This window comes from Barbus barbus, assembly GCF_936440315.1.
Source record: "Barbus barbus genome assembly, chromosome: 9".
NCBI classification, from domain to species: Eukaryota; Metazoa; Chordata; class Actinopteri; order Cypriniformes; family Cyprinidae; genus Barbus; species Barbus barbus.
In genome coordinates this window covers 17918345-17945738 of record NC_136737.1, presented here as the reverse complement: position 1 = coordinate 17945738, position 27394 = coordinate 17918345, and the positions used below count along the sequence as shown (strand labels likewise).

Sequence of the window (27394 nt, the reverse complement as noted above, 5' to 3'; positions counted from 1 at the left end):
TATAAATGTAGATTGATAAAAAATAAGTTATATATAATCTAAAAGCTGTCATTTGCCTTTAGAGTACTAAAATAAATTATTAGTTAAATGAATAGATATAACATATATAATAAAATACTTAAGTACTAATAAATTAGGAAATAGCATCTATCTATCTATACACACATAATTTGTTTGTAATTTATTAAAAATCATTATGAATAAACAAAGATTATTTAAAAAGTTATTATTTTAATTAAAATAAATAACAAAATAAATAAACACTTGTTTTTATGGCTTTTTTAAGACTCAGATTGTAGTGATTAAATGTCTAGTCTACATTTTAGACCAAGAACGCCTAATGTCTAATGTTCTGCATTAAAGTCTTCACAAGTTGGCTTCTCACTGGCTCTTCTTGGATTGCAACATGTAATCTTAGCATTTACATCTGCAAATTACCTGTAAAATAAACCGAACCGATTCAATTCCCAATAGTGACTTGCATTTCCATGTATACATGAGCCTAAATATCTATTTTGTTGCATGCATCGCATTTGCATCCCATTTAGAGCTGTAATTCAGTCACGGTTCTAAGATTTGATCATGATTTGAGTGTGTGTGTAAATGCGACACCGCAGGGAACATTACTACACGACTGCGCCAATCGCTTTCACCAGCTGTAGTGCGCAAAAAGTGTGCGGTTTTTGGGTCATTGCACATGATGGAATTCGCCTCATTCCCGGCAGAAACGCCATAAATGCTAAACGAGCCACAGAAATAAAAAAACATCTACAGAACACCAATGATCTCGCACAGCGGTGTTGCCCATCTGCCGCCCTATTATGGCAGAGCGTTCTGCTCGAACAAAATACGGCTGTCCTGAAAGTCACTTCCCCTGTTTTTCTCTGCGAGGATGGACAAACATGCAGCGTTTTTCTACTCGGGCTGATAAAACCACGAACACATGGTGCCCTCTGTTCGACATCACGATCATACAAAGTCGTTTTGAGAGATCCTCCGCCAATATGCCGGAATGGATGTTCGCCGCCACCTGCGAGCTTTGTGGCATTTGGCCTTCGCATGACGCCCGGACCGAGATGAGGGGCGTACTTTCTGACGAGACTGGCTCGGGCGTTTGGCAGGCAGGGATTCAGACGAGTCCAGATAATGTCAGCGATGGTGAATGTGGCTCGAACGCTCGTATTCTTTAGCCACCGGCCATCTGCTCCGGGGAAGATTCATACTGAAAATGCAAATCAGGGGAAAGCAGGACGTTTTCTTGTATTCACACACTGTGTCATCATTTTTTAACAGACTTAGAAGTTGCAGGCCAGTGTAGGATGCTTCACAAAAAACATGACGCAGTAGGCTCCTTAAATTTATATGTGGGTAAAAAAATATATAATAATATTCATATGCCATGATACTCCAAGTTACTTAAACGCAAACCAGGATTTTTACCATGCATACAAATTAATTCTATATTATATTATTGTTAAATATGATATGGTTATATATAGGGGTGTGCAGCGGAGCCATTATTTGTTTTTGTATCTGTATCTGTGACAATCTCAAAATTATTTGTATAAGTATTCGGCTAGATCAGGAAGTGGGCGTGGTTTAAACCGGAAGTTCTTGAAATTACATGAAAATACTATTTTAAATGCAAATCTGTTCGAGTCATAGTTTTCATTTAACAAATATGCCTTGTATAGCTAAAGAAAGTATTGTTTTTTATTAAAATTATAACTTTGTAAATATCTTATCTTTAAAACTTTATCAAAAAATAAAAATAACTTTATTCTTCTTATTTTCCAGTGAAAGAGCCAAGCATCCACAATCTTAAATAAGAGCACTAGTAGAAGAAAAAAATAGAAATGGAAAGAAAGTGTTCAGTAGCCTACTCATAGCAGAATGAATATAAAGCTCTTTGAACTTTAAGTAACTTATATCATGTGTTTTGCGGGAGTCTGTGATCATTTACGAGTTTTTTTTATCAACAGAGCGCAACAAATCATTTGAACCCTCCAAAAGCCTTGATCAAACATTGCTTTTCTTCATCTTGTATAATTAAATGTAATACCATTCACGAAAAGGGCTAATATAATGCGTTTTTACAGTTGAATTTCGAAAAGGTTTGAAGTTAGGACCGTTTTTAGGATATTTTTGTCGAGTTGATATAACTCAAGACAAAGCTCTGATAGACCCTAACGCGGCTGTTGATTTGCGCTCATTTCATTCATAGTTTACACTCATTCACTTTACACATCGAGGCCCATAGCCAGCTATGAGGTCCAGACCTCCTTAAATGTTTCATGTTCAAAAAATAAAATTAGAAAACATATGAATTTTTTTTTAAAATCATGTCGCTGAATAAATTCATGTGGCTGACTCGCAGCAGCTGCGAAATGCAGGAGTGAAGGAGCTTGGCGCAAGTGCAGCCTCCACTCCTCTCCGCCATGTTGCCAGATCTATTATAAGCATCGCTGGACTTGTTTTAATACTTAATGTAACAGCGTTAATAAAGTGGGAAGATGAAGGTTGAGGTTAGGGATTCTGTATCCTATTTGCATAATACAAGATTTAAATAATAAATATTTATTTTGCTGCATTTATCAGGAGATTGGTTATGGAAGCAGAAAATGACAATAGTTTTTGAAACATAAAGCATGCTGAATTCCAGAAAAAAAAAAAAAAGATGCATTGCAATTAACAGTGCTTGCATTGTAATGCCTTGTATTTCCAGGGCTTGCATTTTTAGGTCCTGGCGATTCTGAATCACGATTCTGAAAACAAAATAACAAATTACAAACGCAAATGCAAATCTAAAAATACTAGTCAAAAAGTGAAAGTGTTAGCTCCAGTGGTGCAGATGATAGCGTACGTGCCATTGTGTTTCTGGACACGATTGACCCTGGTTCGAGTCTGCATTTTGCGAGCTTTTTTTTTTCTCCCTTTTCAAATCTCGTATCGCATCGGAAAGGCATTTATTTTCAATAAAAATTAAGGAAATAATCCAAAAGTTGAAAATAAAGTATCAGGTAGGGTTAGGGTAGGTGTAGGGAGAGCTTTATTGTCCCAATAAGGTGGCATCCATTTGAATTAAAAATTATAATTTACACTCAATACGTTATTATTGCATGCTGGTTTTTTTTACTACAATACTGAGGTGCAGATAATTGGCACTATTTGCAACAAGTAGTTTACATAGCACAAAATCCTGCTATTTTAACATAGTGTAAATACATATTTGCACTTAGTTAAATAGCCTCTATCGCTATTTACACAGTGAAAATAGCTGCTGCATAAAAATATACATGCATGTACATTTACAACACTGTACTCTGTATTATGTTACCTTTGAATCAGAATACAAAAAAAAAACTTGTTAACGCTAATGCGAGGGTGTTTCTAATACAGTGTCTATGGAGTGATGGTAAATTTGACATAGTTCTGTCAAATAGCGATAGCATATTTTCTGAATTGTTGTTGTGTTTTCTGAATTGTTGTTTTGTTTTTTAGATTTGAATTTGCGTTTGTAATTTGTTATTTTGTTTTCAGAATCGTGATTTGTTTTGCACTTCTCGGCCACCGTAAGTCTGTTTAAAAATACAATGTATAATATTCGACAGGCAAATTTCGGTCATTTTATTTCAATTTCCAAATTCGCTGTCACAAATTCAGTGGTTAAAATTCGGCAGAAAATTCAGCGTTGCACGTCTGGGACCTGCGGGAATAGCAGTAGAGCACCAATGCACGATCTTCAGCTGATGTCAGCCGCTCACCAGCAGGTGGCGCAAGCGGCTGTTGATGAAGACCATGTGGATCAAGTCATTCATTTATAAAAATTGATTTGAACAAATGGAGCTAGGTAGAAGTTTTGATTATCGGGGCCAGTATAAACGTGGAAAAGCTGATTGTGTGTATCTTTAATTCAACATCTTTGCTTTTTCCCGTTACCTACATGTAAGCAGCGTTCTCTACCACAAAGGAGATTATAATGCTCTTTTACCCAACGCTGAAGTACAGAAATAACAGAAAGCTGCTTACATGTAGGTTACGTGAAACAGCAAAGATGTTGAATGAAACATACACACAATCAGCATTTCCACATGTTTATACTGGCCCCGATAATCAAAACTTCTACCTAGCCCTTGCTTCATTTGTGCAAATCAGTTTTTGTAAATGAATGACTTGATTATGAATTTTTAATTATGAAAATGTGTGTGAAATATTTTGAATTGAAATATTCACAGCTTAAATAAACAACTATGTTAAATTTCAGGACCTAAAAATGCAAGCCCTGGAAATACAATGCATTAAAATGCAAGCACTGTTAATTTCAATGCATCTTTTTTTTTCAATTTCTGGAATTCAGCATGCTTTATGTTTCAAAAACTATTGTCATTTTTCTGCTTCCGTAATTGTTTTTTTGTTTTTGTTTTTTTTGTAGCAATATCTGGCAACACTGCTTCGCCGGCACTGACAGGCAGCAATCAAAAAAGGAGCACGCGGATAATTTATTGCTGAGGAGACCACATTCGTTAGACAAACGCAATGATCACCATGATATTATCTGTACGAAACTGTGTCAAACGCTATCAAAGCAGTACTAGCCATTATTATTGAAAAAATCTTAACAACCGCAGACCTCACTAATGTTCCAGAAAACATGTGACTGTGTCTGCCGAATATTTGTTTCTTATTCGGATAAATTCATTATTCGTTTTGAAGCCATTATCCGTGCCTTTCCAAATAAGGTATTCGGCTTCGGGCAAATCCCTAGTTATATATATATATATATATATATATATATATATATATATATATATATATTAGCACTGTCAAATGATTAATCGCGATTAATCGCATCCAAAATAAATGTTTTTGTTTGCATACTATATGTATGTGTACTGTGATTATTTATTATGTATATGTAAATGCACACACATACTGTATATATTTTGAAAATATTTACATGTATATACATTTATTTATATTATTATATTTTATACTATATATAAATATATTTAATATATAAACATAGCATATTTTTCTTAAATATATACATGCATGTGTTTGTATTTATATATACATAATAAATATGCACAGTACACACATATATTATGTAAACAAAAACTTTTATTTTGGATGCGATTAATCGTTTGACAGCACTAATATATATATATATATATATATATATATATATATATATATATATATATATATATATTCCCATTCTTGATAAATCATAAATTTTAGTAAATTACTGGTTAATTATTAAATATGGAATGCCATGGAACAAAAAATGATAACAATAATAATAATTATAATAGCAGGGTATATTTAAAAATATTTTATAATAATAATAGAAGGGTATGTTTTCAAATAATAATAATAATAATTATTATTATTATTAATTATTACTAATTATGATACTAATAATAATAACAACCTATTATTATTATTATTATTATTATTATTATTATTATTATTATTATTACATTTACATTTACATTTATGCATTTAGCAGACGCTTTTATCCAAAGCGACTTACATTGCATTCAAGTTACAGTTTTTTTTACATTTTATCAGCTCTTATTAATACTATTTTCATGGTTTTATACATAAAACGCACACCATTTATCATATATTTTAGTAGATTAAATATTCAAAGAATTAAAAATTCAAAGAATACCATGGTATGCCAAGGTGAATGTGCAAAATGAGAATAATAATAATAATAATTAGTAGTAGTATTTTCTATTTTTAATTGTCATGTTTCTTTACATTATTTATATATATATATATATATATATATATATATATATATATATATGCATATATATATATATATATATATATATACATATATATATTGCCATATGTAACAAAAACGCTAATTCATTTTCTTAAAACTTTAAAATTCCTTTCATTTTTAATTTCATGTTTCATATAATGTAAATAATTAATAAAATATTTTAGTAGAATTATTATTCAAATAATGTAATAAAATAATTTAGAATATATTTAGTAACTGTAACATTTAGTCTCTAAACTCATCCTTTCCAGTCATCCTACTACCTGTCCGCTTCATCCTATTCCATCTCATCTCCTTCAAGCCATTTCTCCTGCAGTTGTACCTGCACTCACGCACATCGTTAACACATCCCTTCACACTGGAATTTTTCCCTCAGCATTTAAACAGGCTCATATAACTCCACTTCTTAAAAAACGCACTCTTAACCCAACTCTTTTTGGGAACTATATACCGGTTTCCCTTCTTCCTTTCATTGCAAAAACACTTGAACGAGTTGTGTTCAACCAAGTCTCTGTCTTTCTCACACAGAACAACCTCCTGGACAGTAACCAATCTGGCTTCAGAAGTGGACATTCGACCGAAACTGCCTTGCTTTCTGTTGTTGAAGCCCTAAGACTTGCAAGAGCGGCTGACAAATCTTCATTACTCATCTTGCTAGATTTGTCTGCTGCTTTTGATACAGTCAACCATCAGATCCTCTTGTCAACCCTATTGAGAAAGGGCTTCTCAGGAACCACACTCCAGTGGTTTGAGTCTTACCTCTCTGATACGTCCTTCAAAGTATCTTGGAGAGGTGAGGTATCCAAGTCGCAACATCTAGCTACTGGGGTGCCTCAGGGCTCAGTTCTTGGACCACTTCTCTTTTCTGTCTACATGGCATGACTAGGTTCTGTCATTCAGAAACATGGCTTTTCATATCACTGCTATGCTGATGACACTCAACTCTACCTCTCATTCCATCCTGATGATCCGACGATAGCTACTCACATCTCTGCGTGTCTAACAGACATTTCTTGCTGGATGATGGACCATCACCTTCAACTTAACCTAGCTAAGACAGAACTGCTTGTAATTTCAGCTAACCCATCGCTTCATCACAATCTCAGCTTCCAGTTAGGCTCATCTACCATAACTCCTTCAAAAACAGCCAGAAACCTTGGAGTTGTGATTGATGATAAGCTGAATTTCTCAGACCACATTGTTAAAACTGCCCGGTCCTGCAGATTTGCATTATATAATATTAAGAAGATCAGGCCCTTTCTCTCGGAACATGCAACACAACTCCTTGTTCAGGCTCTTGTTCTGTCCAGACTTGACTATTGCAATGCTCTCTTGGCAGGTCTTCCAGCCAATTCTATTAAACCTCTACAATTAATCCAAAATGCCGCTGCAAGATTAATCTTTAATGAGCCGAAAAGAACGCACGTCACGCCTCTGTTCATCAATTTGCACTGGCTACCAATAGCTGCTCGCATTAAATTCAAGGCATTAATGTTTGCCTACAGAACCACCACTGGCTCTGCTCCCCTTTACCTAAATTCATTAATTCAGACTTATATGCCCTCTAGAAGCTTGCGTTCTTCAAGTGAACAACGAATTATTGTACCATCCCAAAGACACAGAAAAACACTTTCAAGGACTTTTTCATTAACTGTTCCCATCTGGTGGAATGACCTGCCCAACTCGATCCGAGCAGCCGAATCCTTACCCATCTTCAAGAAACGGCTAAAAACTCATCTGTTCCATCTTTACTTGACCCTCTAACTCTAGCACTATCTATTCTAATTGTATTTTATCTATGTTTTTTTATTAAAAAATAACAATAATAATAATAATTATCTGTACTGCGTTAGGCTAACCAAGACTTGTAATAGCACTTGCACGTTGTTGCTCTTTTGTTGGTTTTGATTGCTTCTTATGTCCTCATTTGTAAGTCGCTTTGGATAAAAGCGTCTGCTAAATTACTAAATAAATAAACATCAATAACAATAATTTAGCAAAAATGCAAATCTTTTCTTTAAAAAAAAATAGAAAAAAAAGGATTTTCAGTAGAGTGAATCTTCCTGTTTTCTCTGGATAATTATTTTCAGAACCCCAAAGCATTTCACAGCGCATTTTTATCAGACTCTCTCAAAATGCATACACACGTAAAAGACCTGAAAACCCATCATCGATTCAAATGGACAGTTTTATGAATTGCACAAGACACTCAAGTAGCTACTCCATCTGCAAAACCCATTCCAACCCCCCGAGATGTCAATAAAAGCCTGTCCTTATTTACACAGCCAAGAAGTGAACCTCATCCGCCTCTCGTGGGAAACCGCTGTACCCTTACCGGACATAATTCCTGTGATCATAATACCCACAACCATTATGAACGACTGGAGTAGAAGCCTTTTCAAACATCGCCGGGCCGCAGTCACTTAACCATCCGCGGCATCAGCGGGTCAGTGATGATATGGCCCCGCTGGGCGGCACTCAGCTCCTCACTAATGCACACGTTAAGGGCCATGAATGGACTGAGAGTCATTGCGTAAGACCCATAACGGCGCTCTCGAGTGTTCTTGGGAACACACGGATCCATTATCTCCCGTACTTTTATTATGCCTAATTAAAATGTAAGGACAATAGGGTCGCTTCGTCTTTTTGAGGCCTACGGCGGTGGACAAAATCTGTTGCTCAAACACCAGATGACTCACTTCTTATTCAACATTTGTCAAGGGATAACATACGACCCCACGACATCGGAAGATCTGATAATGAATTGCTACACGAACTGCGTTCTTTAAAAGCTCTAAAAGGGTCTTAATGGCACAGGAACAAGAGTTTATGTCCATCTATTAGCTCAAGAGTTAGCCTATCGGACACGGACTTGGGATGCACCTGCAAACGGGTTGCATAAATAGCCCAACGGCGCACTTGGACGTCCCACATTGGTTCAGGTGCACTTAGGGCGCTTAAGTGAACTTACTTTTGCTGCATTGCGCATTTCGGGAGCCAATTATTGTCTCAAGAAGTGTACTGTGAGACTTGTGTGCTAGTTCCAGTCGTCTGTAAATACACAGGTTGCGAACTCTAGTTAAAGAGGACGAGTGTGGTGGAAAAGCAGAGGTGAAATTGGTTTGTGAGAGTAGGAGCGTCCTTCACATGGCCCAGTAACTTTGAACCCCCTCTGCGCAACAATAACCCACAGCAACATGCAGGCGTTTCATCAGAGAAAACAATCAGAGAGAATCGTGTGTGTGACCCCGGACCACAAAGAAATACAGTCCAGCACTAGCTCATTGTGGGGCTTTAGCATTCTTTAAAGGAATATCCTGGGTTCAGAATAAGTACTTTGAAAATTATGTATTCACATCACAGATTAACATTTGAAATACATATTCATATGCCGTGCATTTACATGATACTCTAAGTTGATTTTTTGACAAATCTCTTTAATTAGTATTTTTAGTTTCAGACTGATAGACAGACAGACAGACAGACAGACTGATAGACAGACAGACAGACAGACAGACTGATAGACAGACAGACAGACAGACAGACTGATAGACAGACAGACAGACAGACAGACAGACAGACAGACAGACAGACAGACAGATAGACAGATAGACAGATAGATAGATAGATAGATAGATAGATAGATAGATAGATAGATAGATAGATAGATAGATAGATAGATAGATAGATATTATTAATGTAAATATTTCAGAACACACACATTTATAATATATGTAAATGGTACTATATAATATCAAATATATACAAATATATAATAATAATAATTGTTATTATTGTTGTTGTTGTTTTTGCTTGACCGTGCACATTAGTATAATATTTATTTATTTGCATATTATATATATATATATATATATATATATATATATATATATATACACACACACACACATATATTAATATAATAATAATAATAATAATAATAATAAACACAAAGTACTATATAATAATATACTGTATAACATTATTAGTATTATTATTATGTTGTTGTTGTTGTTTTTGCCTGACATGGTGCATATAAGTATAGTATAATATATATTTATTAATATAATAATAATAATAATAATAAACACAAAGTACTATATAATAATATACTGTATAACATTATTAGTATTATTATTATTATTATGTTGTTGTTGTTGTTGTTGTTTTTGCCTGACATGGTGCATATAAGTATAGTATAATATATATTTATTAATATAATAATAATAATAATAATAAACACAAATAGTACTATATAATAATATACTGTATAACATTATTAGTATTAGTATTATTAATGAATTAATAATATAATAATAATAACAAATAAATAATATAAAATCATATATGAAGCGATATAATACACACACAAACTAACACATTTTTTACATAATATTAGATAGCTAGAATATTAGATATTAGATAAGTGTTATATAACATTATCATGGTATCATAAATTTAAAGGTCGCTATACATAAATATGTAAATGTTAAAAAAAATCACTGTTTCATTAGTATGAGAATTAGCATGATTTTGAATTAGTGATGATTGAAAAAAAGCACTTTTGTGTGAAGTTATATCCAATTTTACTTCATTGCTATGACAACATAACTCCATAAACCTCAAAACCACTGTAAAAAAATTACGATTTAAAAAGCTTGAAAGCTTACATAATACAAAATAATTATTTTAAGTGCTTTCATAAAATTATAAGCTTCACAGTTTTGCATTTAAATCTGTCCCCATTCACTTCTATTGTAAGAGGCTCACCAGACGCAATTAGGCACTTACAACCAAAGGCAACTGGACCCACTTTGATGCGCTTACAATGGAAGTGAATGGGGCTAATTTTTGCAGGATTTGAATGCAGAATCAAGCTGTCAATGTACCGTTTTTTGTTTTTCGAATGCTACTAGCACAAATTCTACCCTGACAGGAGTATAAAGTGACCCACTTGCAGGGGAATTTGAAATGGGACGAGTTGACAAGATCATTTGTTCCCATTTAATTTAGCTGGGATGCAAATGATGTGTGAGATAAATAGCCTGAGGCAATGTCAATACTATCACCATCAGCTAGCAGAAAAACCAGAGCTGAGCGCAAACCCAGATGATAAACAAGCAGCAGTGAATGTGTCTTGTAAACACGTGGCTGACATGTGGATATTAGAGACGTCATAGTTGGGAAGGTTCTTTCAGCACCATGGACAGCATCTGATTCTGCTGATGGAGACAGAAATACAGCCGTCCGTTCTTGAGGGACGCTCAGAATAAAATGATTGGATAAGTAAGTCAACAGGAAGCTTTCAGCAGCGACTCTGGTTTTGAAGAGTAACACACACATAACTCTGACACATAGTTTGCTGCCGGCAGTCGGCTTGGAAACGCTCTCGGTCGTTCGTCTTCATTAACGCTTACAGTGAGCAACACAAATATGCAAACGTTCACGCCAAACTTTGTGTTCGGTTAATCATCCTAACTAGACACCAGAAAAGAACTGGAAAATACTGGCCAGGAATAACAATGAAACAGAGTTCCAGCGATGTTTATCCATGCGCCAAAAGTATTCCATATTATTATAAATTAAATATTTTAAAAGTATAACAAATGAATAATTAAAACATTAATTAAATATTTAATATTATTTATAAATGATTTTTTTTTTAATTACGATGATGTACTACTACATTAAAGTAATTAAATTACTTAAATATAACTAAATATGAATAATTAATAGTTATTAAACTCAAAAAGTAATAACCAAAGTAATAAGTAATAAGTGAAATTCGTCATTCAAAAATGTATAAATCATTTATATTAAACTATTAAATAAATTGAATACTATATGCAGTATTGTAGAATTAAAGAGTACAAATAATTATGCAATTAAAATTTAATATTACATATACAGGTTTAATTTTTTTTAAATGACAAACAAACTGTTTAATTTTAATAATGTATTACTTTATTATAGTACAGTATTATAATATTGATATATGTATAACATATAAAATAGCAATTAAATAGTGTAATTAACATATTTATAAATACATAAAATCATTATATAATTATACAATTAGTGTAATATTACATATACAGTATTACAAATATTTGTATTGCAGCTGTCAAACGATACAAAATAAAAGTTTTTTGTTTGCATAGTGTATGTGTGTGTTCTGTGTATATTTATTATGTATATATAAATACACACACATACAGTATATATTTTGAAAATATTTACATGTATTTACATGTCTATATTTATATTCATATAATTTATTTTATAAATATATTTAATATATAAGCATAACTTTTTCTGAAATATATTATGCATGTGTGTGTATTTATATATACATAAATATACACAGCATATATTATGTAAACAAAAACAGTCATTTTTTATCAATGATTTTTAAATTGTATACATTCATATATTTAAATATTTTAATCAGAACAATGTAATTGTTAATTACTACTTTAATATAACTAGTATTTTATAAAATAGTCATTACACATAATTAACGGACTAATAATTAAATAAACATAATAATGTTTTGGATGTGAAAGCATCCAAAATGTCCTCAAGCAATGTTTTTATGACACATTTGTTTATGAAAATAATACAGTTAACAATAAAATAATAAAAATGCGCTGATTGGGAGCTATACCAGACTACACAAGTACAACTTTATGTAAATGAACAGTGTGGAGACAACCAATGGGAGTGCAGAGTGAAGCTGGTACATTTGAATATTTCAGTCGAGTAGGAACACCGTCAGTCTTTAAATGTTGCTCTAGCGACTATTCCTTTTGAGAAAGACAAACAGGCAGAGAGAGGGAGACAGAGTATAAATATCTATCAAGAGCAGACAGCAAACCTGATTAAACTGCACATAGATATTAATACAATCATTATTATTCAAGGAGAACAAGCCCATATGGTAATCTGCGCCTCAATATGCAAACTCAAAACTCAAACTTCCTAAACCTAGAGAATCTGCTGCCTTCCAATGAAAAAAAGAAGCAACCGGAGCAATGAGACAGTTCCTTAAGGAGAACGAAGGTCAAAGAGCAGGCGAAAAAAATTAGTAAATTCCTTACTAACATAATATAACACAAAGTAAGGAAACAATATTTAAAAATGGTAAACATTGCATCCAAACAATAAATGAATGAATAAATAAAGAAAATTTGATTATTCACCTGTTAAATAAATTATATAAATATAGTGTACAATTATTTATATATATATATATATATATATATATATATATATATATATACATATATATACATATATAAATGATTTTTTTTTTAGATACATTAAATTTCAAATCTTACATTTCATGATGTACATTGTTGCATAAAAATCATATCAAAATTTAAGTTGAAGTAATCAAAATGTAAGAAAAGTAGAAAAGTTTGAATCATGATCAAAGCAGAATCAGAAAACTGAAACTGTAGGACTGTTTCTTGCATTTTGGATACATTATTTATTAAACATTATTTTATATATTTAATTAATGTGTTATAAATGTTAATTATAATTTTTTTTTCCATCTAAGTACTTCATGTAACACATAATATAGTACATTATTACATATTATAATATTTGAATATTCATCTAACATATATTGAATATAAATATAAGTCCTATATATTTAATATATATAACATTTAAAACAATATTTATTTACACACACACATATATATATATATTATATATATATCAAAATATAAAATGGCATATAATATAGTATAATATACTATACCGTATAGTATAGTATAATATAGTATATTATTGTATTATTATATTTATATAGTATATACATTTGTATAAATATTTATATTTTAACTATACATTTTACAAAGCTATTGTATTTCAGACGAGTGTATGCTACTTACATGATGTAATGAATATAAAAAAACACTGTAAAAGCTTAAAATTATATAGAATAAAACAATTGTAAAAGAGCAACCTGTGCATTCTTCAAAATATCTCCTTTTGTGTTCAACACAAAGTCAAACTTTTGGGCTAATTGTGCTTTAAAAAGCAAAGACAGGCCTCATTATTCCAGCAGGAAAAAGAAAGCATTTGATCTTGGAGTCATTCTATGTGATCTGAACAAAAATAAGCCGACACGTTCACTTAACGGTGAAAGGTTTGGTGAAAAGCAAGCTTGGAGGTGACAAATTAATTGGGGTCACGCTGATATACTTACAGGTTACACGTTCGTAATATAGCAATTATTCTAAAAACGTTTTTACAACACCATTAAGAAAGATCGGTCTATCAATAAACCAGCTAAATACATGTGCACCGACCTGTCGTTTATAAATTTACATTGAGCAATTAAACAGAAGCTTTAGCCTTAATTCAAACCAAACAAGCATAATTAAAACTACTTCAAGCTCCAAATCCAATTATCACTCAGGCATTGTGGGAAAAACCGGCCAGGAGTTGTTTGTTCCTGCAATAATTCAGTCAATACTCATCTGATTATATGTATCATCCTAGACACGCACAGCAATTTCCATCACCGATGATAAATCGCTAAAATAAGCACATTTTGGTTCTCGACAGCTTCCAGGTCTGACCTCTGAGAGCTTCGACACAAGCGGAGGAAAGCGACGCCATTTTTTCACTTCACAAGGACATTAGCGCCAAGCTCTCACGCATCGATTCCGCGCTCCTGCCAGCGTAAACAGTCGATCGATGGCACGTTATGAATGTGCTATTTATCAGATTAAGCCTAAAGGGAGTTTTAGGATGATAATATCTATCATTTTTGTCTCGAAACCCCCTCGAGATGGATTACGGCTCTTAACTTAGAGCTGAACAATACAAGCAGAACCGAATGGTCCTTGTGGTTTAAGGAACAAGCTGAGCTTCTCATCTGGTGGTTTAGGCTGGAAACGCAAAGGTTAGAGACTAGAAATGATGCTACTGAGAGAAGTTTCCCACAGATGTAGCTTTGAGCTGGACACTTCACCTCAAGGCCTTTTCCTGCATGTGTTTCTGTGGATGTTGAGGTATGTTGTGTTCAAGTCAACAGTATAACAACAGTATTTTTGGCCTATATTCATGCCTAGTTGAATTGACTTATTATTTTGTATGTATCAGACAGCACAAACATAGAGACTTGCAACAACCCATTGCAATACTCACTAATGTTATGCAATGTCTATGCATGTGAGAAATAAAATAAAATAAAACAAAATAATATTATAAAGTATCAATCAGCATGTAAGTGCAAGACACAATAAAATGAAATATAACAATAAAATAAAATACTAGTCCACGGCTTTAAGTTGCTTAAAATAGATGACAATACTATATGCAAGTCTATGATATAATCACTGAAATCGATTAAGTATTTAACTAATTAACTAACTAACTAACAAAAATAAATTCAAGACATATCTGAATAAAATTTTGAAAACAAAGGACTAAACATTAAAATAGCGTTCAAGTACATGCCATTAAATTGCTATAAATAAATAAATTAGTATGTAAGTACATGACATAAAACAAATTAAAATAAAATCAAACAAATAAGTAAGTTGTAACAAAATAAAAAAAATGTGCAATCAATTAAAATAGGAAAGCAAATAAGTTTATGTAACAAAAAAAAAGTATGTGTGCCAAAATAATAAAATAAAATAAACAATTACATGAAAGGAGACACTAATTCAAAAACTGGCTGCCAGATGAGTAGCAACTAGCACATTTGTTGCAGTGCAAGGTGATTGTTTGCATGATTAGCCCACATAAAGAATTACGATGCTACTGTTTCTTTATATAAGCTCCTTAAATACACAGTTTCTGTGAAACTGCCCAAATACTGCTATAATAGGAAATGGCTTGAAGAATATTTCTAAAAGCTCAAGTTCAAAGTACAGTGATTTTATATTCTGATATTGAACTGAAGGAGTCCAGAGGGTCAAACATGTCCAGTAAGCTTGTTAGAGGATCAGCAAAGGTAATATAAGCGTAGCATGGGGGCGTAGAGTGAGATGTTGTGTTCAGTTCCCCTTGGTCTTGTTATGCAATGCTGCTGTTAGTGGCTTTGCTATTGCTAGAGGTGACAAGGCCTGTCTTATCCTGCGCTGCAAAGGTAAAAACAATACCGTGTTTGTCACAGCAATACAGTCACAGGAGAAAATCCAACACGCAAATGCCATCAGCTGATCGTCCTGTAATTCTGAACACGACACGAATTAAACAGATTCTCAGGTCAGATTCTCACTTGTTTCTTTTAACGTAATAACAGTTGAGCTAAAAGCAACATGTGCGAATGTGCAGGAAATACAGTAATATATCACTGTCATTTTTTTGCACATCAGTGAGTAGAAGCTGAACGGCACAGGGAGGGTAATTATTGAGCGTAATGGTTTTTCAAGGCACCTGATTCAAACTCTAAACAGTCTGTCACCAAACAAGTCAACGAAAATTCATCCTAGACTCAAATAGAAAACTAAATGAACATGGAGGAATTCGATATAAAAAGAGTTCGCTAAAGTTTAATACAAAAATGTGTGTGTGTAAGTACACCCTAATTAAATTGTTACAAACAAATAAAATAATTAATTAATAACAGTATATACATGCATATGAAAAATTTAAATAAATAAAATAAATAATTTACTTTAAGTAAAGTATCAATAACGTAAAATAACATTCTAAAATTAAATGGCAATAAAGAAAAATAGCAATATTATTATGTAAGTGCATGACATAAAACAAATAAGTTTATGTAACAATAATTAATAAAAAAAATTATTATATAAATGATAATAATTCGTAAAGAATTGCAAAATAATAATAATAATAATTAGTATGTATGTGAATGATGATAAAATATCAAATAAAATGAGTAGCAAATAGTGTCAGGTGATTCCTTGCATAAGTAGCCCACATAAAGAACACGATGCAATCTTATATATATATATATATATATACACACACACACACACACACACACACACACACACATATATATATATATATATATATATATATATATATATATATATATGTATGATTAAATTGCATATAAATAAATAAATAACCATATGTACATGCATGACTCATTAAAAGTAAAATAAAACAAAGTAAAATAAAAGTGTAAAAGTGAATGACATTAAATTGCTCTAACCAATCAATACACTATTAATATAATGTTAGTAGTAAAATAATTTCACAATATAAAAATAAAAAACACTGTAGTGCATATGACAAATAAAATAAAACACCTTTTTTTTACTCTAAATATTAACCTTGCAGTGGTGTTTTAGCATATTTCGACCATGGTTAAACTATAGATTGCAGCTAGTTTGTAAGTAATACAATTTATTTTATCAAGTAAGATCATTTTTTATCACTGTGGCAAAATGGAATTCACTCCTAAATTAACTACTGCTTCCTGAAAGACTTGCCTTTTTGTTTTTTTTGAGTTTGAGATATTCACCTGTACAAAGTATTGTTTTGTCATTTGAGTGAGCGCTGCAGACGTGGTTGGGGATCTATAATGGAGTCTATTAAGTGTTTATAGGATTTATAGCCCCATGGTTTATAGTCAATAGAGCTGTGTCTTTATTAGTCGGGCTGAGTTGTTGTTTTGGCCTCTGCTATGTGAAAGACTTACGACAAGAAACCACTGAAGCGCATTCAGAGAGCTGAGCATGAGACTGTCAGGCCATTTTAATCTGCTGGGTACAGATTCATTCACACCTACTCGCACAAAAACATTTGAAGTTATTAAATGCATGCTAGGCTTTTTTTTCTCTCTAATTTCCATTAAAGAGAAACTTGCTTCTTGCTGAATATTGAAAGTTTAACTCGTCAATAAATTATGTCTAAATAAAGGCTGAAATCTGCTCCATTGTGATCTGCTACACTGTGCTTATTTGGAGTCAATAAATCAATGTTCATTTTGTGATTCTTCTTATTTAACCAGCCACCAGCTCTCCCTGAAGACTTTTGAATCTCATATTCTGAGCACCTTCATATGAACATCCCCGAGATGTAGATTTACGGTAATATTTGAACATGAACTAAAACCTCACTTGACAACATCGCTCTGACTGAGAAAACAAAGAAGAAACCTAACCTTCAAGAAAAATGGTGACATGTACACATTTAACGCTAAAATACATTTTTATTTTGTAGTATTTGTAAGTACGCAATTCTTACGTAATTCGACTTAAAGGGATAGCTCACCCAAAAGTTCAAAATCTGTCATTAATTACTCACTCTCATGTCGCTCCAAACCTGTAAGACCTTCGTTCGTTTCAGAACACAAATTTAAGATATTTTTGATGAAATCCGAGAGCTTTCAGACCCTGCAACACAACTACCATGTTCAAGGCCAAGAAAGGTCATAAAGACATGGTTAAAATAGTCCATGTGACATCAGTGGTTCAACCGCAATGCTATGAAGCTACGATAATACTTTTTTGTGCAAATAAAACAAAAATAATGACTTTATTCAACAATTTCTTCTCTTCGACACACATTTACAAGTGAACTATCCCTTTAAAATGAATGAAAAACTTTCCAAAAAGCTGTTTGATCAATCAAAAATATTAATTTATGTCTAAAAGTTAATATTGTGTAATATTAAAAAAAAACAGCAATAAAAGACACCCCCATTCACAATTCTATACATTTGAATTGGCGTGTATCATTCACTCACAAACCATTTGGGAACCAATGACGTTTTGGCAAAACGGGCATTTATACAGTATGCATAAAATATGCAAACTATCAAAAACATAAAAAAATAATTACATTTCTCCTTCAGTTTTGAGGTCAAAACATCCACAGATTTGCAAAATGTCATATTGCCGGTAAAGATGCGTGAGCATTTGCAAAAAAAAATTTAAAATTGTTTAGCAGATTTGTTAACTTCACTATAAAAAATAAAAATAAAAATAAAAAAATGATTTGTATGATAATATATACTATGATAAAAAAGCAGTCCATGCAACATATGCATTATATTTCAAGCTTGCAGGTCTCAAATCTCATTCACAATAATTTTACACATGTGAACTGGAGTGTAGAGTTCACTCAAATACCAAATGAAAACCAATGGGCACATTTACATGTACAATGAAACACTACTAATTACTATTTGTTAATTGCTATTTTTCGCTCTGCAAGTCTTGAATCTCATTCTACACATCTCAACTACCATTTAGTGTTCACTAACAAACCAACTGAAAACCAATGGTTTCTTGGAGTCAATGGCGATGTTTACATGAACAATAATACGCAAACTATCAAAAATACTCAAAACCCAACCACGCAAGAAAAATATGCTCATCACTTACAAATTGCATCGCAATTGACCTAAATAAAATAAATGATATTGCCCATCCTCTCAGGATACCTGGAACCAGTGTTACAAGTAACCCAGGCACATCCTTTTTTTTTTTTATTTTTGAAGCATAAACCTCATAAAACCGATGCGAGCTTCGGATCTTCCAATATTTCTCTATGGCGCTGAAACCTAAAGATGTCTGAGTTTCACTCCCTGTGCAACTGATAGTCGACTGCCATTGGCTAGTCTGTGTTCGAGGGGAGGGGCTTATCGATAGGTCAATTAATGAGTTTCTCTTTCAGTTTTGATATCAGAAAGTCCACAGATATGCACACAAGACATGCAGACACTGGAAAAGACGTTAGATTGTCAGATTTGTCAGCAATAGCGAAAAATCTCTAGCAGCTGTTACTCGTTAGCTTTTTAATATTGAATTCCTCCATGTTCGTTTAACTAGTTTTTCAGTTTAAAAAATAACAAAACAAATTATGATAAAAGTAGTCTGTACACTGTATTTCGAGTCGTGGATCTCAAATCTCATTCTTGACTACATATTTGAATTTGTAGCATTGAAGCATTCACTCACAAATCAGCTACACCAGCATACAGCAATACCAGAAAATAATAAATTACTTTCAGTTTTAACGCGAAAACAGATTCTGTACGTGCACAAGATATGCGAACACTGAAAAAGTTGTGAGCAATTGCAGAAAACAAAAATTCAGAAAAAACAAACCCTGAAAAAATGGTTGATCAGTTTTGTGTAAACTGCTAATGGGGGAATGATGTCTAAACTAGTGGAAGTCGTGGCCTAATGGTTAGAGAGTCGGACTCGTAATCGAAAGGTTGCGAGTTCGAGCCCCCGGCTGGCAGGAATTGTAGGTGGGGGGAGGGAATGTCCAGCGCTCTCTCCACCCTCAATACCACGACTGAGGTGCCCTTGAGCAAGGCACCGAACCCCCAATTGCTCCCCGGGCGCTGCAGCATGGCTGCCCACTGCTCCGGGTGTGTGTTCACGGTGTGTGTGTGTGTGTGTGTGTGTGGATTTGTTCACTACTCACTGCTGTGTGTGTGCACTTGGATGGGTTAAACGCAGAGCACCAATTTCGAGTATGGGTCACCATACTTGACAATACGTCACGACTTTACTTTACTTTTTTACTAATAATCTTCCGCTTGACAGAAAAATAGATTGTTGTGTTAAGCATAATTAGTGCATGAATCTGCACTTATGCTCAATCAATGCAATCAAACCTGGAGAACACACACACACACACACAAAACATAAGTTTCCTTGCGCAAAGCTATCAAATATTGTGCAAAACTCATCCAGACTACAAAAGAGCAGCGTGAACATTGTTCAAACGTTCTCAATTTTTATTCTACAGACAAATACAACAACATACAGGTTTGGAATGACATGAAATTAAATAAATAGTAACAGAAACTGAATGTTTGCCTGAACTAATTCTTTGATGTTAATGATGACATTTGAAAAAACAAAACCGGCGAGTGTCTGCGCGCATTAACGGCTGCTTTTGATTGTGTTTGTGCATATTTGTGTCTATGCAGAAGTAGTGACAGTACTGATCTGAATTTAAAAGACCCCCTGTTGTTCTTCTCCGAGTTAAAAGCGTCACATCACAGCGCTTTCGCCTTTGAGAAACATCCAGCCTATAGGTGCTTCATACGGGTACGGACCACGCTGTCTCTCCTCCAAACATCTGATTTAGTTTCCTCACTCTATATTTATGGCATACTTGACAGCCAAAGTTATCAGACCAGTGAAAGTAAGGAATGTTATCAAGAGTAAGTGAACGCGTAGGAGTTGTGCGGGAGTGCGGGAGTCAAGTGTAAGTGCAGGTATGGAAGTAGGACTGTGTGTCCTTTTCTTTTTGCTTCTCTTGTATTCTCTGGCCTGCTTTGCTTTCTTCACATTTTATCCTACAGAAGCAGTAAGTCCAAAGGGCACAAACAAAGGCAGAAATGCTTTCATGGGAATGCGACAACAACAAATGCACTCTGATAAACACTGGTCTGCATCCCTGTCATCAACAACAAGCTCAAATTGCATCACTGAAAACAACAAATTCAAGTACAATATGTCAAGTGCAACACTTTGTGACTCCAAAGTCACCTGGTGCCCAATGTAGGGCTCAAACCTTCAGAGTAATAATTGATTTGTCAGACAAAAGACAATTTCAGCACATAAGAGACCAGAAAACACAAAGGTGTTGTTTTATATCTTGATATATCCCACAAAACCTGTCATGTTGACCATTATGTTTTTTATTTTTGCGTTATATTATTTGCATTATTTTTGCATCCTATTGTCATTATTATTAAAATGCAACTTTAATTTAATTAAATATGCATGGTGGCTTTTTTGGTATAAACTATTGTTACACTGAATAATATATTAGTGGGTTTTAGTCTTCTGTAAATCATGCTAAAAAAAAAGATGTATGACACATAGTATTTGTTGTTGGACAGCCAACAGATTTTTTTTCTTTCTTTCTTTCTTTCTTTAAAGAAATACCACATATATGGATCCAAATATAGACTCAGGATTTTGAGATTTAGAGTAATTAGCCAAGACTTTCTCGGACAGCTGTATGATGTGCCATTGAATTTCTAAATACAGCAGCTTTAAGGGATCCAGAAATATGACGGATGTAAATTAGGCGCCAGAAATATGACCATAAATATCAATTAGGCAATAGCCATGAAAACTTACTGAAGTACATAATCCTCTGATGCATGAAGACGCCCATGAGCGGCGAGTTAAAACTCCTCTTTACTGAAGTCTGTCTCCATAAATCTCAAGGATCAAAGACACTCTCTGTGATAGAGGCAGAATTTTTTACTCTCGCTAATGGGTTAGAAACACAACTGCAACCATATACAAGACTACAATCATCCATTAGCATTGAAATCAAAGGTTTTCATATGCCAGTCACGTGACAAGTAATGATTTCCTTCGCAAACAGAAACATCTGAGAGTTTGCAGTAATGAATTGGCACTTTCCACAAAATTCTGTCGTATTTGTATTCATTTTATATGGAGATTTGCATTTATCTTCAACCCTGTTACCAAAGTCCCAAACATAATTGTGATCTTGCACAATTCTAACATTACAAATTAAATAAATATAATATAATATTTTTTTTTTTTATTTTTTTTTTTTATTAGGTCATGCATTTATTCCACTGCATTATTTAAAAAAGTAAAAAAAAAATCAACCCAATGAACAAATTTTCAGGCATGTCTAAACACAGTTTAAAACATATCTGTGATTTTGCAATTTTCTAGCATGACACATAAAAATATATATATTTTTCAACACTGTTACCAAAGTTTCAGACAAATACATTGTAAACACAGTGTAAAATATATTTGTGATTTTCCAATTTTCTAACATTAAACATTAAATAAATATCAAATTTCGATTTTAAAATGAACAGATTTGCAATTTTCTAGCATGACACATAAAAATATATATATTTTTCAACAGCGTAACTAAAGTTTCAGACAAATGCAGTGTAAATACAGTTTAAAATGTATTTGTGATTTTCCAATTATATTTATTTAAAAACATTAAATAAATATAATATTTAATTTTTTTAAAATTATATTATGGATTTCCAATGTAAATTTATACATGTTAAATTAAAACAAATCAACAGAAAGACTAATAGGGTCATACATTTGCCTTAATCTGTCACTTAGTAGTAACCAGCTACAAAAGTTGGGAAAGTTTTATTAATTAATGATTTAGTTTTGATTTAGTCTCTCTCTCTCTCTCTCGCTCTCTCTCTCTCTCTCTCTCTCTCTCTCTCTCTCTCTATATATATATATATATATATACATATATATATCAATAGGCTGTTTTTCATACTAAGTCAATTTTATGGCAATTTGTTTAAGGCCTTAGTTGAATCTAGGATTCGACTGGAATATGAATATTATCGAGTAAACAGTGCTGAACTGATGTTTGAGAGTGAGTGGCATTTAAATAAGGGTTTGGTTTTTGTAGAGGATGAAAACTTCTTTTTTTAACAGGTAGTGAGTTATAAAATTGGTTTTTGTTTTATGAATGTGTTTTAATGGTAAAATAAATTGCTTTTAAAAGTCAAAAGTCTCTCTCTCTCAATTAGCTATTTTTGATACCAAGTAAATTGTATGCCAAAGAACACTGTGTTGATATAAATCTCAATGGTTTATACTCAATGTGCCTTAGAATATAAACATGTGTACTAATGCTTTATTACTATTTTATTACATTTAATATTTTATTTGCTAGCAAACAATCCAGCCTAGAACTTGTAACTAAAGCGATTTTAAAAAAACAGAGATACACATGTTTCTTGGCAGAGCAGTCCACGGTGGGGTTTGTACTCCTTTAACATCTGAATGATTTTTATGTCAGTCTGACGAGAGAAACTGGAGGTCAAGTATTGCATCATCGACCGGTGAGCCTGGCGTTCGTTCATCTGTCCTAAACATAAGCGATACTGTGAAATTATGCATGACTGTTTGAGGAATTGGAAATGTATTTCTATATCACGCTGTACAGCTCTATGGCGTCGCACCTGATTTTAAATCTCGTTCTGCGAGAAACACAATAACAAACTTGACCGAAAGAGAGAAGATGGAATAAACATCAGGCATAGCTTTCAGCAGGTGCATGAGCGCTGGCTGAAGAAGATCTTTGAAGAGTTGGCAGCTGAATTGACTGACAGTACTGTAGGAGACCCTCAGGCTGCACAACTCAGCTACTTAAGATGACCATGAACAAAACACACACACTAAAGCTGGACGATATGTTGAATGTTTGCAATATATGTGCAGTGACCCTGCCTATACCTTATATTTATTTTATTATTTTATTTATTTGTTTGTTTTAAGAGCGTCTCTTCTCCAGTAGCAAAAAATAGTTTTAGATTTGATTTTTCAGTTTTCTGTGAATCGGTACTAATTTTGATTAATTAGATTATTGGAATTTTGATTAGCCATCTCATGTAATTTGCCAAAAATTATGAAATTATTAAATATCATTTAGTGAACAAATACCTTTATTATTTTATACTGTACTTTACTTATTGAATAAAATACTTTTGAAGCTACATTTAATCCACCTAATGATTTATTAGCAAAAGATTTACTTTTTTTTCATTCAAACAATCTTTTGTTACCACATTCAGTGCCATCTAATACTGCAGCTGCTTTTAAGTTATGAATCATTTATTTTGAAAAACATTAAACGCCACGTCCTAATGCTAAATATTCAGTCCTGGCCCTAAGGCACATGTGCTGACAATGTGTTCTCAAAGACAATTCCTCCAACTTCACATTAAACTGTGGTCATTTTAAAATCTGTTAAATGAAGCTAAACACCCAACCCCTAATGAACATTGCTAAAAATATAGATAATTTCACTTCAGTACTGGAATATAAAACCAAGAACGAACTGCAGTAAATAGTTCCATGCTGCCAAAACAGAAACCAAGAACAAGAGGAGACCATTTCTCAAGCCAATATGTCTTTCACAACTGAGTCACGAGTCAAGTCTTGAACCAATACAAAAAATTGAATGCAGCATTGAAATTCAACAAAGGCCTATCCGAGGAAAACAGCATTCATAACAGACCCAGCGGTCATGCCATCACCCGCAAACATGATTCCAAAATCCTCAGGCTTTACGTAAACTTAGACCTTTTTTTACCAGAAATTGTTTCCAGAATCAAGCAGACAAACGTCGAAGCCAAAATTAGCACCTGAACCACAACACCACCTGATTCCATTTATAACTAAACTAGTTCCTGTCAGCCATGTAGCGAAATTGCAACAATAAAGTGGTTTGGCTGAAGATAAACTCTTACAAAACAAGCACAATGACATGAAGGTCAAAATCACTTTATGTATCGAAAATGGAACGCAAACTTCATTCGGTTTTTGCATTCAAGTGGAAATTCTGCTCTAGTGTTAATAACACAACATATTTCCATCCAAAAGAATGATATATCACCTGAAAGGAAATATCTGGCTGACATTACACTGACAGAGACACATGTACCACACTAAGTATTCAGTCTATAGGCCATTAGTGTTTTCGGTTCGCGGTAATGGAGCCCTTAGGGAGCTGCACTTGTTGCGATGCTTGATTTGTTTAGGGAAACCACATTTTGTCAACGGTTTATTGAATGCCTGCTCGATAAACTTGGTAACACACCGTCCCTATGCAAGAAACCCCACATGAAATCTTATGTAAATCTAGTTTCATCTGCAAACCAATCCTCATGGTCTGTTAAGCATTTTTTGTACCCAGTCCAAATCCATTATTCAGATATGATTAAAGCATTTTAGCCCACAAATTAGGCAAAAACTTTGTGCCAGTTGGCACTTGTTTGGAAGATGTCTGATGGATATCAAGTGTAAATTTGTGCTGTTAAAACAGTCATCTGGTCTGTCCGGCTAAACAGAAGGGGACATAAAGTTTCTAGTCAAGGTAATTTTGGCAGTTTTAGGGATCCACAATGCCATTAAAAGATGAATCATTCGATTGCATTTGCTATTAACCTAATAAACCGTGGTTGTGCTGTAAATGCAACCCTGCCATTTATACAGAGTTAAACGCATCTGATGGATCAGTGTAACACATACTCACTGCATTATTCCTAATAACACACAAAGATGATACTGCATTTAAAAGCATCAGGGAGTCAGCGGTAGATGCTTTTATGAAAAATGACACTCATACACCAGCTCAACCATCTACTGTTACAAATAAAGGTGACTGAAAAATGAGTTTACAGCCTTTAAGTTCCACAAAGAACTTTATCTCCTTTAGTTCATTGAAACATCTTATAACTGTAAGTGTCCTTGATCCGACACACCCAGTTCAGTTCTTGAAGCCTCTATTAATGATCCGATGAAGTGAAGCAAGTGTTTGAAATAAGGTATACATCCAAAGTGTGCATTTCTGGAGAGCTCCAGAAACCGGAAACCAAAAAATCAATTGTATAATGGAGCTGCAAGCACTTTCATGGATCTCCAAAGAATCATATGGTCCCCAAGAGCATGAAAATAGGTTCTTGATTAACAGAGGGTGTAGAAACCATCAAAACCTTTATTTTTTAAAGAGTCTAAGTTTGAAAGGTACATCAACATAACTTTAACAAATGGTTAAAAGCTGTTTTCTTCAACTACAACTTCTACAAATAAAGAAGTTACTTAATTGGTTATTGATTTAGTCAATCAGCCAGGCAGTCTCTCAGTTACATGTCAAGTTATATAATAAGTAAGATAGATAGATAGATAGATAGATAGATAGATAGATAGATAGATAGATAGATAGATAGATAGATAGATAGATAGATAGATAGATAGATAGATAGATAGATAGATAGATAGATAGATAGATAGATAGATAGAGACTTGCCAACATACAGCAAAGTTTTAATATTAAACATTAATACAATATTTATTAACACTTTAAGAGGAACATATACCAATACATGCAAATAAATAATAAATATACGTTAATAACCCAAATAATGAGTTTGGCATGTCTTACCTTGCTCAGCCCCTGCCACTGTCTGCGTTTTAACCAGCAGAATTAATCCCGACATGCTCAAAAATGGCAAAATAAAGTCGGTCATCGTGGCTGGATGTAGTCCCGAGCAGATCCGTTATCCGCCAGCGCCGATGATGATGATGCCCAAATTGAGTGTGAGCGAAGCCGGTCTCACGCCCCGCAGCGCTCCGCTCCGCAGCTCCTCCCAGCAGGTGTGTGTGTGTGTGTGTGTAAGAGAGAGATTGTTGTACGGATAGAGCGGACTGCGTGCGCCTCAGTTTGAGGATAACGAGGTAGGATGGGAGGGAGAGAGAGAAAGAAGGGTGATAGGACGACGGGAGGAGAGAAAGAGAGAGAGAGAGAGAGACCTATCACAACACCGAATAATGACATGAAATGACATTATGCATGTGGTGAACACACTCACGTGAGTGATAAGAAAGAGAGACACGACAGAGATAGATAGATAGATAGATAGATAGATAGATAGATAGATAGATAGATAGATAGATAGATAGATAGATAGATAGATAGATAGATAGATAGATAGATAGATAGATAGATAGATAGATAGAATCTAGCTCAATGTACATAAAACCCCAACAAACCCAAACGCTCTTCCAGTGTTCATAAAAGCAGCGTCTCTCTCTCTGAGAGGGTTTCTGGGGCCCACAGGTTTGGGTGTATCAA

The 27394-nt window shown here is 33.5% G+C and overlaps 1 protein-coding gene across 1 annotated transcript in view; it reads right to left on the bottom strand.

Moving 5' to 3' along the window:
• The window catches only part of LOC306874752 (low-density lipoprotein receptor-related protein 1B-like), a gene marked incomplete at its 5' end in the record, with an annotated part of 280259 nt that extends 253470 nt beyond the window's left edge, over positions 1-26789 (bottom strand). Inside the window, one exon of the mRNA XM_079424987.1 lies at positions 26705-26789. Within this exon, the coding sequence (XP_079281113.1) occupies positions 26705-26789 (85 nt within the window). The remainder of the gene's footprint in view (positions 1-26704) is intronic.
• Between the last annotated feature and the right edge of the window lie 605 nt (positions 26790-27394).